At 44.6% G+C, this 13656-nt stretch overlaps 1 protein-coding gene across 2 annotated transcripts in view; it reads right to left on the reverse strand.

The window, feature by feature from the left end:
• LOC124867016 (WT1 interacting protein) overlaps positions 1–13656 on the reverse strand; it is a 41829-nt gene that overhangs the window by 4304 nt on the left and 23869 nt on the right. For both annotated transcript variants that reach the window (XM_047363185.1, XM_047363186.1), the window contains exons 3-7: positions 6460–6527; positions 5235–5297; positions 4269–4399; positions 4032–4083; positions 1273–1341 (exon numbers count right to left, since the gene is read on the reverse strand). In XM_047363185.1, coding sequence (XP_047219141.1) covers positions 1273–1341; positions 4032–4083; positions 4269–4399; positions 5235–5297; positions 6460–6527 — 383 coding nt within the window. The remainder of the gene's footprint in view (positions 1–1272; positions 1342–4031; positions 4084–4268; positions 4400–5234; positions 5298–6459; positions 6528–13656) is intronic.

Below are 13656 nucleotides of genomic sequence, written 5' to 3' on the forward strand. Positions count from 1 at the left end.
AACCTCCACCCAAGTCTCAAGTCTTTTGCAGATCGTAACAGGTTTTCTTCTCATCAATTCATCCAAGGTGAAGAAAAGCATCCCCACAACATGATGCTGCCACCACCAAGTTTCACCATAGGGATGGTGCGTTCAGGGAGATGTGCAGAGTTAGTTTTTCATCATACATACACAATCTGCATCACGTAAAATCCAAATAAAACACTTTGAAGTTGCAATGTGACAAAATGCGAAAGAGTTCAAAAAATACTTCTGCAAGGCGCTGTACGTGATGGAGCAACATCTTAAAAAAGGTGAAGAGGGCAATAATTTTGAATTAGAGCTCTGAGTGAAGTTGCAGCTCATCTGCAAGCTCATCCTCTGTTAATTCAAAAGCAAAGAGAAATAGTGCTGCTCACAACAAAGTCACCTAGGATGGAACCCAATGGCTGCATATTTTAAACATTTTCATGAATTAATGTATAAACCTTGAACCTGCTGAGCAGTCCTGCCTACTCTTTAACCCCCTGGGAGACCACTGAACAAGCTGCAGGAAATACATGAACCTGTGATTCGCAACTGGACAAAAAGAGCTGAAAGCATAAACTGTAGGTGCAATTTAACTTTTAATGTGTGAATCATATTCTACCCTGTGTTCAATGTAAAATAAACAGTGAATGCACTCGATTCTTTCATAATATGTAATGCATTTACTGAGTTCAGGATGATTAGCTGCGGACTTCAGCCTCTTCCTGAAGGATTTGGTTGAATGATTACCTTCTGCTCACATTATGAGCCATCTATTTCCAGAATGTCAGCCATTCAGAAACGTTAGCAGGTCTTATCCTGCTGATTCTGCTAAAAACGATTGTCATGTTTTTGTCACTCCTAAATTACAAAAGGGGGCCGTGTAATAATGGGAGACGTGAGGTTTCCCAACAAGCCCCCAGCTGAGAATGAAGCACATGCTGGAATGTACTCAGTCAGTGAGTCCCGGTGTTCAGCTGTAACCTTGGCTTAGTGTCTACAACCATGATTCATTTTCAGTGGTGCAAGAGTCTAGTCTCACTCAACAATTTGCAGTTCCCAGACAGGTTCACAGCGCTGACTAAGAGGATGTGTAAGTGCATTAGCACTTTTCCAGCCAGAGAGGCATAGATGTTTATTTATTGTTTCATTCGTGCTAGCAAGCAGAAGAGCTGAATCATACGCAGAGATGCTAAATTCATCTTTAGTCAACATAAGACTATCTGGTCTTACTACTCGTGTGTGTGAATGAGGACCATGTCTCACCTCACAGTGGTAACACTCCACATGGTAGTCTTTGTCCATAGAAACAACCCGGATGGTCTCTTCAGAGCCCTGCGAGAAGACAGCAAACTCATAGTTAGGCCTTCCCTTCACATCAGACTGCTGTTTTATTAAAGTGATGGACAAGGAATGACTAGCAGTACTAGCAGAAAAAAAAAACACACGTTGCTGTCCTCAACTTCAGGTAAACTAATTCATCAGCTTCTCCACTGAGATGCAGAAATCGTATGGTGACTAGATTCTGAAGAGTTTCAGCTTGATAAAATATTGAAATTTAAAATTCAGTAAATGCCCCATACATAAGCACTACAACAACGTTCTTCGATGTTATTACAGAGCCAATAAGGCTCTCAGGGTTAGCGAGTTTTAGTGTCAGAAAGTCTTTGTTTTTCTGAGCACTTCAATTTTACAGTTTCTTAATTTTAAAAGCTGCACAGTTAGTAACACTGTTGCCTTGCAGCAAGAAGGTCCTGGGTTCGACTCCCGGCCGGGGGTCTTTCTGCATGGAGTTTGCATGTTCTCCCCATGCATACGTGGGTTCTCACCGGGTAATCCGACTTCCTCCCACAGACCAAAAACATGACTGTTATGTAAATTGGTCTCTCTAAATTGCCCTGAGGTGTGTGAATGAGTGTGTGCATGGTTGTTTGTCCTGTGCGTGTCTGTGTTGCTCTGCGATGGACTGGCGACCTGTCCAGGGTGTACCCTGCCTTTCGCCCGTAGACCGCTGGAGATAGGCACCAGCTCCCCCATGGCCCACTATGGAATAAGCGGTATAAATGATGAATGAATGAATGAATGAATAAATGAATGGATGAATTTTAAAAGCACATCTTATCTTGATGGGTCCTTGAAACGTTCCAAGCAAACTCATAAGTGTTTTCTTTTTTCAAGAACTCTGAATTTAAATACTACTAGTACTACGATGCTAAATAAAGGAGAAATACAGGGGTTGGACAATGAAACTGAAACACCTGTCATTTTAGTGTGGGAGGTTTCATGGCAAAATTGGACCAGCCTGGTAGCCAGTCTTCATTGATTGCACATTGCACCAGTAAGAGCAGAGTGTGAAGGTTCAATTAGCAGGGTAAGAGCACAGTTTTGCTCAAAATATTGAAATGCACACAACATTATGGGTGACATACCAGAGTTCAAAAGAGGACAAATTGTTGGTGCACGTCTTGCTGGCGCATCTGTGACCAAGACAGCAAGTCTTTATGATGTATCAAGAGCCACGGTATCCATGGTAATGTCAGCATACCACCAAGAAGGACAAACCACATCCAACAGGATTAACTGTGGATGCAAGAGGAAGCTGTCTGAAAGGGATGTTCGGGTGCTAACCCGGATTGTATCCAAAAAACATAAAACCACGGCTGCCCAAATCACGGCAGAATTAAATGTGCACCTCAACTCTCCTGTTTCCACCAGAACTGTCCGTCGGGAGCTCCACAGGGTCAATATACACGGCCGGGCTGCTATAGCCAAACCTTTGGTCACTCATGCCAATGCCAAACGTCGGTTTCAATGGTGCAAGGAGCGCAAATCTTGGGCTGTAGACAATGTGAAACATTTATTGTTCTCTGATGAGTCCACCTTTACTGTTTTCCCCACATCCGGAAGAGTTACGGTGTGGAGAAGCCCCAAAGAAGCGTACCACCTAGACTGTTGCATGCCCAGAGTGAAGCATGGGGGTGGATCAGTGATGGTTTGGGCTGTCATATCATGGCATTCCCTTGGCCCAATACTTGTGCTAGATGGGCGCGTCACTGCCAAGGACTACCGAACCATTCTTGAGGACCATGTGCATCCAATGGTTCAAACATTGTATCCTGAAGGCGGTGCCGTGTATCAGGATGACAATGCACCAATACACACAGCAAGACTGGTGAAAGATTAGTTTGATGAACATGAAAGTGAAGTTGAACATCTCCCATGACCTGTACAGTCACCAGATCTAAATATTATTGAGCCACTTTGGGGTGTTTTGGAGGAGCGAGTCAGGAAACGTTTTCCTCCACCAGTATCACGTAGTGACTTGGTCACTATCCTGCAAGAAGAATGGCTTAAAATCCCTCTGACCACTGTGCAGGACTTGTATATGTCATTCCCAAGATGAATTGACGCTGTATTGGCCGCAAAAGGAGGCCCTACACCATACTAATAAATTATTGTGGTCTAAAACCAGGTGTTTCAGTTTCATTGTCCAACCCCTGTACATCAGGCTTACTGGTAACCGAATACATTTCTCATTAATTTGGCTGTTCTGCCTCCAGATTTTGGGCTGGCTACACTCTCTTCAGACTCATATTCTGCCAATTTACCAAAATGGGGACAGAGTGAGATACATCACACAGTGCATTTCCCAGGTAATGGTCCTACTGGTAAAGATATGTAAAAAAAAACAACCCTTGAATTAAATTAATCTTTGTGGCAGCAGCATTCTCTCACTGAATTTTTCTAGAAAATCCAACATTTAAAGTTAATATATTTACTTAGTGTAGAAAAAAATTCTCAAAACTCTTCAAAGCTCCCTGCAGCAAAGTGTAGCTTCTTGGGGTCACCAAGTTTCTTTATCTTATGGATTATGTACTTAACAGGGGTGTCAATGATTAACGAGCACATTGATGACCAAAAAATGCGATTTTTACAACAATAATTTAAAAAAACTCCTCAGAACTGATTGGAAAATAAATATAATTTAAAAATAATTTTAAATTTGAGCTCATGGTGCTCTTTACCTGGGCTGGAAGGATGGGCTGGTTGCATGAAGCGCACTTCGGAGCAAAAACCCTGCATTGGAAGAGACCAGAAATCACAACGTGAGTCTCATCAGAATGTTGATTTCAAGTCCATTATCTTCCTTAATAAGTGCCATGACAAAGGTGGACCCAACCAACACTAACAGAATTTCTGACACAACACCTTGTTTGCATTAACATTTTATAACTGCAGCAGATGGTGATGGTTTTCCTCACGTGTGGTAGTCTTTGACACAGTAGATGTTGTTTTCCACGTCCACAGTGAAAGGCACTCCATCTAAACCCTCTTTACACACAACGCAGCGGAAGCAGCCCGGATGGTAGGACTTGCCTAGCGCCTGGAGGATCTGAGCATCACACACAGACAACAACAAGCAGAGAAGAAAAATCATACACATTTAATATATTCGTTTAACAAATAAAAATCTAAAAAGTGTGACATGCATTTGTATTCAGCCCCTCAATAGTGTGTAGAAACATCTTTCGCTGCTAAATGGTGCATGGCTTTATCAGCTTTGAACATCAGACTTGATGGAGAGCGTATGTGAACATCAGTTCTCATGTCTCGCCACACACTTCCAAACGGATTAAGGTCTGGACTTTGACCGAGCCAATCTAACACACAAATGTGCTTTAATCTAAACTATTCTATCTGGGTTTATGTTATGTAGGGTTCTTGTCCAGCTGGAAGTAGAACTTGTACCCAATCTCAAGTCTTTTGCAGCCTATAACAGGTTTTCTACCACAATTCCACTTTATCCCAGTCAGGTCTGCTGTGTTTCTTGGAGCTGTTTGTTCATTAATGTTCTCCAACAAACTTATTAGGCCTTTAGAAAACAGCAGTATTTATACTCAGATTAAAGTACGCACAGGGGACTCAATTTACTTATTAGGTGACTTTTAAAGCCAATAGGCTGCGCTGAAATTAATATAGGGTTATTGGAGTGAATGCGTGAAAACATATGCATGCCACACTTTTCAGATTTTTTTTTCACACCCATTTTCTTTTTTCTTCCACTTCATAAATATGCTCTACTTTGTGTTAGTCTATCGCATAATATAAAATATACTGGAGTTTGTTGTAACATGACAAAAAATTTCACAAAGTTCAGGAGAGTTGGATAGTTTTGCAAGGCACTGTCCATTTAAATATCTTCTCAAGTTAACGGAGAAAGTTCCTACCATCTCCATGATGAGGTGACCACACACAAAGCACTTATCAGCCGTCTGCTGGAAACCGGAGTACTGTGGGGAAAGATGAAGCGCATGATTTATTTCCTTCAGTTCAGACAGTTTGGTAGATTTGGTGCCATCAGCAAATCCCTCAGTACCCAACACTTAATGACAGGAAAACAGGTCCATCTCAGAGTCACCTATAGAGGGAGCTCATGTGCTCTATCATTCACATAAGCATATCCATCAGAAGCCTTAGTCTCTCAGATATCCACTGTTTATAGGAAGGAGTTCTTCTGTTATCTTTTTGGGACTTTTCTAGTTCCAGGTAATCAAACTAAATGTGTGTTGATAGGATGAAGTGTACGCCACAGTTGCAGTAATAAAAACAGTCCACATTATGTTGCGAACTCCTTACAGGGCTCAGAGAGATAACAAAACTGACCATCTGCGGTACACAGTCCCAACCCCTGGGTCATGACCTGATGACACTGAGGGCACGGCAAAGGACATGCAGCTACCAGGTGGAGGTGAGAGGTGGTGATAGGCTGCCTGCCCCCTGCCCTGATGGATCAAATCCACCATCTGCCACCCATCCCCCCCCAGCCACAGCCTAAAACACCCCTGGGGTGGCGGGGCGGACTAGTCAAGTCTCATCCACAGGAGGGAGACGGAAGGCGATTAGTCTCCATCCCGTCATCTGGCCTCCAGCATCGAAGGGGTGGTGATGGTGTGGTGCAAAACAGGAATTTCAGTGTTTCCTAACATATCAGCAAGTTACTTTTTAAGGGGAAGCTGTCTATAAACAGGAAGTGTAGTCAGCAGCATGTGTTATGTGTTCATCTAGATTATGAAGCCGTTTATGGGAACCATCGGGAGCTTCTTCCTCCGAGTGTTAATGTATTCTTCTACTTCAGTTTAGTAACTTGGAGTCTCATTTACATAAACCTTTTAAACAGAAGTTCAGGATCCACGACAGTGATCGCTAGGTCTGCCCTGTTAATGCCCTGCTAATGCCCTGAAGCACATGGACCAGAAGCCTTAGACCAATAGTTGTCCAGCATCCCTCTGGCACCTCTAAACTATCTGTGCTCAGAACGAGAATGAGGTCCTGAGAGAAATTTGGTGGAAGCGAATCTAAATTGAGGAGATTGTGCTGGGAATGTAGCACTGAAACTCTGTTTCCATCTGCCACTTCTGTCACCTCACCATAATCATTAAAGTAGGGACTCACCAGGAAGTCCTCCTCGCAGTACACCTTCCCATTGACGTTGTAGAAGGCCTTCCCTCGCAGCCTCCTCCCTGGACGAAGTCACAAAGAACCAGGGGTTAGTAGGAGCATTCAGAATAGGTATCACCTCTGATCTTAAAGTGGGCTTCCATTGCAATGATTCTTTGACTTTTATATTGCCTTAATCAAGCTTGATAAAATGAAACAAAGTGGTGTTTTGCACAAAATGTGACTGGGTCAGTAAATTAAATAGAAATAGTGAAAACAAAGGGAATGTTTGCATCCAGAATGTGACTGAAGAGCTAGAAAATTAGGTTTTAACTCGTATTACAGAAAATCCATATTAGTAGTCAGTATTTTAAATGTAGAAGATAGAACTCAATCTGGATAAACAGAAATATTACACCGATCAGACAAATAGCTGAACTGTATCCTCAGCCATTTGATTCCGGCCCCAGAGGACCAGAGTTTGACACTTCGGTCCTAGTGCAAACACAATTTAGCTGTAACATCTTATAAAGTAGCATGTGCACTAACCATTTTGAAAGTTTTGGGACTGAAGTTGTTTTTGACAACTCATTAAGGAGGAGGGATTGCTGCAAAGTCAGTGAGTCAATGCAATTTGCTGGGTTTCTTTAAATAGATACCCTTTCATACCAAATGGCAAGATAAACAACTTGATTGTATTATTTTACACCTAGGGCTGAAATAGAATGGATTTACTTGAAACTAAATCTGTTAATATGGTGGGACTGAACTTACTGTATATAACTTGACAGTACCTTGACATGACACCTGTTGTGAATTGGTGCCATTGGTTGTGAATTGGTGCAATACAATACGGTTGTTCAGGGAGGTTTCTATAGCAGATAAAATACTGCCTGCTCACAGCTACATAGCCTTTTTTTTTTTTAAATACAGTGTATCCTTTTTAGATATTAATGTAAGAATATCTCAGCCTGTTTACTTAACTTAATGAGATACCGTTGCATCCATTACATCCTTGGAAAATTATGAAAATGCAAACGACAAAGGGCACCACAATACCAGTAATTCTAAATTAACTATGCTACAGAATAAGTACAAACAAGCAGGCAGTGTATTTTATTTTATACCCCTATAATGCATACAAAACTAGACATTTATGAAGTTCCAAAGGATGTTGAAAATCCTGTTAGTTCCCATGTGTTTAATGTCACTGCTAGTTAGGAACAAATATACCGGCTAAACATATCTGCAGTATTTATTACTGGATGTGTGACACAAAGCATCTCAGTGCATGTGTTTCTCCCTGCAGCAGCGGGTCGGCACAGAGCAGATGGCTTGGGGGAAATCGGTGATTTCAAGCATTCGTCTACTTAATGCAACTGTTGATCCTGACATAGCTCCATTCAAAACATTTACACAATCAATAATGCATGCTGTTTTTCAAAGGTCCTGATCAGTCTGTTCCTGCATATGTACACAACTGCCAGAAATACCAACAACAATGGATAAAAGAAGGGATGTCCCGTAGTTTCACGTAAAAATTCCTACAAAACTATGACTGCATACTGCATAGTTCAACCTAACATCTAAAATACATTCCTGCTGCTGTTTTCAATCTATGTGAAAGATTTTGGTATCACCGCTATGGTATTTAAAAATCATGCAAGTAGCGGTTCAGCGCTACTGGGCTTCTACCAGTAGAAAGACTGAATTCCTCTGGCCGAGCTTTCATTCACCAGAATCCAAGTTTGAATCCACTCTGAAAAGAAAAAAATCAGCAGCGAGCTGGCTTCTGCAGCCCCCCGCCACGCATTTCACACAGCTCATCTATTCAAATTCATGTACCAGCGGTCGTGTTTCTCTGGCAGCACGATGACTTCACCCAGAAGCCGGGCAGACGAAACCAACGGATCTCATAAATCTGCTGGATTAGTCAGATTTAATTGTATTACAGAGTCACCACTGGTTTTATTGGTCTCCCAGCATGGACACCCCCTGCACGCAGTCAGCCCCCCACTCTAATCTCTTGGTTTTTACAATAAAATTCATGTGATTGTTGTATTACAAATGCATGCCCAGTGTCAAAATGCTGGGAAATGCCAAGGCCCTAACAGACACATGTAACCGGCTGGGGATGCAGAGGAATGCTGTCTGCACAATGGGTAAGACTTTCAAGACTACTTTCAAGATTACTTTTTGGGGGCAAGATGAAAAGTTGGAAAAGTCGGTTTGTGAGACACCGTCCTGAAAACTGAGAAAGTGGCGAACAGAGCAGAGCCACTCTCTCAGAGGTCTGGTCTGTGGCCTCTGCTCTGCAGTTTGGGGTCTCGAAGGTGAACACAAAGGCCCCAGTTCTGATGACTGTGGAGTGCTGCTAGGGGAGCGGGCCGACTGAGCAAACGGGGACATTCTTTCTGTCTGAGGTCACTAGCTGGTCCCATTCATCCCCCCCTCTGCACCTCTCCAGCACCCGCTCCCTGCCCGCGTCCCTAACTGAGAATAACGGAGAAAAAGGAGGGGGTGGAGGGCTCCGTGCCTTCTTCTCCCCCCATCCCTGTGGCCTTTTGTCACCAGACAGCGCTGCAGAGAGGCTGAACATCCTCAGTGTAGCAGGGGATACTAAAACTATCAGCTCTGTTTAGAATTTACAATTTATGTGGAGTCTTCTGGGAGCTTGATTGAAGAACTAAGCCCTTCTTAGTGCCTAATGCAGTTGATTTTACTCATGGATTAAACATCCCTTGATTGAAATAGAAATACTGTTTGATTTAAAAATTGACTCTTACTTTTGGTTTAATTAGTTTCTTTAGATTTAAACATGAAGAATGTAAAAAATGCAAAACTGAAATTAACTAATGTGGCCTAAACAAAAGAAGAGCAAACTTATTGTCAAGTTAATAACAACTAAAAGTAGCCTTTTTTTTCTTGAACTGTTACCAGTGATGCAGATTAGACACAAACACTGGACAAATGCAGCACTGGGTCAATTTGCCCCCAATTCAAGCCCTATCTCATAACCATGAAATTTTGTCATTTCCAACTTCCATTTCATAGTCATTTCCAAATCATTTTGTCCTCATGTACTTAAACCACCACACATTAGTTTGTTTTACTTTGTTATTAAGTAAGTACCTGCAAAGCGTCCTGTTGCTGATAGATGTTATTTACTGGGATCTTTAAGCCACATTTCCTTACAGCAGGAAATGTGGCTTAATGGATGGATGGATGGAATAGGAGACAAACTCTTGGATTACAAATATGTCTCTTTTCTTTTTCTGTATTAATCCAGACCTGGAAAATCAAATCAATCAAATTCCAGACTTTTCCAGACAGTGTAAGAACCCTTTCAGTCACTGATGAAAGTTTAAACTTCTGATAGTTGCCCAAAGGCTAGTGTCTTTGACAGTGACACAAAGATAAGAGATATTATCTCCTCTCACCATGCATCCTCACATTGAGGTCACAGTCTATCTGTTCAGTACTCTGGAAGCCCAGCATGCAGCCCTCTCAATGCTGGTTGCATGTAATATCTGGTCATTCGGAAAACAGGCTCATTCTGCTAATGCACTCACTTTGAATTAGGCTGTTGCCATGGATATCAGCTTTCATAGTATAAAAGAGAAGTGATGTGTCATCATGGTGGAGGTATTATTTGACTAAAACGTCCTCAGGTGCCGCTTTTGCAGCTGACGATGTCAACCCACACCAGGTTTTTATAAGGGAAGGACTTTCTACCCTTATTTTCTGGAGTCAATTTTTTCTTCTTATTGAATTCAAGTCTGAACACTTCATGAATCTATGGGTAAAATTCATGAAATAGCAGAATGGTAAACAATTTGGTTTTGAAGTAATCTTTTCTGGTGAACAGCTAAAAGTTCCTGTGAAAGATTAAGGAGATCCAAGGCCATCTTGGAAAGACTTGGGCCAGAAATTAAAATTGACAGATTTTCCCTTCATTGACTCTGACCGGCGACTCGCCGTTTTTAGGAGCTATTGCTCTGTTTTAGGAGCAATAGAAATCAGATAGAGGACATATCTTCTGGAGGATCCTGCAATTTCTTTATTGCCTGCTGGATTCCAAATTCTTATCTTGATCAAATTATCTGCAGCACATTTTATGACAAATAATTCCTAAAACTGATCTTGCAATGGCGATAATAATGGTAAATATTTAAATATATATGCCTGTTTTCTTCTTTCCTGTCTTTCTCATCAGGGCTTCCAATGTCCTATGACCTTTAGCATTTTGAGAAATGTCAGTTGTCTGGTATGAGCATCTGCTGCTCTGAGACTCTGACCAACAGGCTGAATAACATTAGAACAAAAAATAAAATTATATATCACTGGGAATATACTGGCCAACACTTACTGCACTCTAGTCCTTTGCAATATGAATATTGCACACAGAGCAAGCTCAAAAGGTGTGAGAAAGTACTTAAAGGAAAACTGTAGTTTCTGGATCTTGTCAACACACATTTGCGATTTATTTGGACTATGAAAGAGCAACACCTGAAGCAGATAATAGGAAGGTCAAACAAAGTACAACAAATGGTTTTTTCCTTGTGAGCTTCCAACCTGATTTGGAGATGTTCCATTTGGAAATCTTAGAGTTAAAGGGAGGATTTTAGTGATGCAGTGCTAATGGCTTATTGCTAATATAAGATGCTTAACTCAATAACCATTTTGTCTTTGTTTTAAAATAGTACAACTCTGTTTAGCCCCTCCTTGAACCGCCACCTTAACGTGGTGGAGGGGTTTGAGTGCTCGAATGATCCTAGAGGCTATGTTATCTGGGGCTTAAATGCCCCTGGTAGGGTCTCCCATGACAAACAGGCTCTAGGTGACGAGTCAGACAAAGAGCGGTTCAAGAATCCTTCATGAGGACTAGTAGATCGAGGCAAGTGACATCGCCCGGTACGGCGGAGCCAGGGTCCCACCCTGGAGCCAGGCCTGGGGTTGGGACTCGCCGGAGAGCGCCTGGTGGCCGGGTGGCTCCTCGTGGGACCCGGCCAGGCCAAGCCCAAACGAGAGACGCAAGGCCATCCCCCAGTGGGCCCACCACCTGCAGGGGGAACCATGAGGGACCGGTGCAAAGAGGATTGGGCCGCGGACGAAGGTGGAGACCTCAGCGGCGCGATCACTGGATTCTTAGGCTGGCTCTAGGGAGGTGGAATGTCACCTTGCTGGGGGGGAAGGAGCCTGAGCTTGTACGGGAAGTTGAGAGATATCGACTAGAAATAGTCGGGCCCACCTCCACGCACAGTGTGGGCTCTGGAATCCATCTCCTCGAGAGGGGCTGGACTCTCTTCTACTCTGGAGTGGCCCACAGGGAGAGGCAGCGGGCTGGGTTTGCTTGTTGCCCCCAGCTCAGCCGTCTCGGGATGGGGTTTACCCCAGTGGATGAGGGTCGCATCCCTGCGCCTTCGGGTTGGGGACAAATCCCTGACTGTCGTTTCGGCCAACGGGCCGAGCGGTAGTTCGGAATACCCAGCCTTCTTGGTGTCCCTGTCGGGGGTGCTGGATAGTGCGCCTCCCGGGGACTCCATTATTCTGCTGGGGGACTTTAACGTCCACGTGGGAAACGACAGTGACACCTGGAGAGGCGTGATCGGGAGGAATGGCCTCCCCGATCTGAATCCAAGTGGTGCTTTGTTATTGGACTTCTGTGTCAGTCACGGGTTGTCCACAATGATATTGTTGATGCTGCTGTCCGTAGCTGCGGCTGTAAGGTCTGCGGTGCCTGTCGCAGCGGCAATCCCCGAACCTGGTGGTGGACACTGGCAGTAAGGGATGCTGTCAAGCTGAAGAATGAGTCCTATCGGTTATGGTTGGCTTGGGGGACTCCTTAAGCGGCTGACGGGTACCGTGAGGCCAAGTGTGCCGCGGCCTGGGGTGTGGCAGAGGCAAAAACCCGGGCCTGGGAGGAGTTCGGTGAGGCCATGGAGAAGGACTACCAGTTGGCCTCAAAGCGATTCTGGCAAACCGTCCGGCGCCTCAGGAAATGGGAAGCAGTGCTTCGCCAACACTGTTTACAGTGGGGGTGGGAGGCTGCTGACCTCGACTGGGGACATCATCGGGTGGTGGAAGGAGTATTTTGAGGATCTCCCCAATCCTGCCATCACGCATTCCCTGGTGGAAACAGAGGCTGGGGACTCGGGGTTGGACTCTTTCATCACCCGGGCTGAAGTCACCAAGGTGGTTAAAAAGCTCCACGGTGGCAGGGCTTTGGGGGTGGATGAGACCACCTTGAGTACCTCAAATCTCTGGATGTTGTGGGGCTGTCATGGTTAACACGCCTCTTCAACATTGCGTGGCGGTCGGGGACAGGGTCTCTGGACTGGCAGACTGGGATGGTGGTCCCCCTTCATAAGAAGGGGGATCGGAGGGTGTGTTCCAACTACAGGGGGATCACACTCCTCAGCCTCCCTGGTAAGGCCTACGCCAGGGTATTGGAGAGGAGAGTCCGGCCGATAGTCAAACCTCGGCTTCAGGAGGAGCAGTGTGGTTTTCGTCCCGGCCGTGGAACACTGGACCAGCTCTATACCCTCTACAGGTTACTTGATGGTTCATGGGAGTTGGCCCAACCGGTCCACATGTGTTTTGTGGACCTAGAGAAAGCATTCTACTGTGTCCCTCGTGATGCCCTGTGGGGGGTGTTCCAGGAGTATGGAATCAGGGGCCCTTTATTAGGGGCCATCCGGTCCCTGTACAAGCAGAGCAGGAGTTTGGTCCACATTGCCGGCACTAAGTCAGACCTGTTCCCGGTACATGTTGGACTACGGCAGAGCTCCCCTTTGTCACCGGTCCTGTATATAACTTTTATGGACAGGATTTCTAGGCGCAGCCAAGGGCCAGAGGGGGTCTGGTTTGGGGACCAGAATATTTCGTCTCTTCTTTTTGCAGATGACGTGGTCCTGCTGGCCCCCTCTAGCCAAGACCTACAGCATGCAATGGGGGGGGTTCGCAGCTGAGTGGGATGAAGATCAGCTCCTCTAAGTCAGAGGCCATAGTGCTCGACCCGAAAAGGGTGGCTTGTCCTCTTCAGGTTGGAGGGGAGTTCCTGCCTCAAGTGGAGGAGTTCAAGTATCTCGGGGTCTTGTTCACGAGTGAGGGAAGAATGGAGCGGGAGATCAACAGATGGATCGGTGCGGCTGCCGCAGTAATGGGGGCGCTGTGACGGTCCGTTGTGGTGAAGAGAGAGCTGAGCCAAAT

Source organism: Girardinichthys multiradiatus, chromosome 4, assembly GCF_021462225.1.
Source record: "Girardinichthys multiradiatus isolate DD_20200921_A chromosome 4, DD_fGirMul_XY1, whole genome shotgun sequence".
NCBI lineage: Eukaryota > Metazoa > Chordata > Actinopteri > Cyprinodontiformes > Goodeidae > Girardinichthys > Girardinichthys multiradiatus.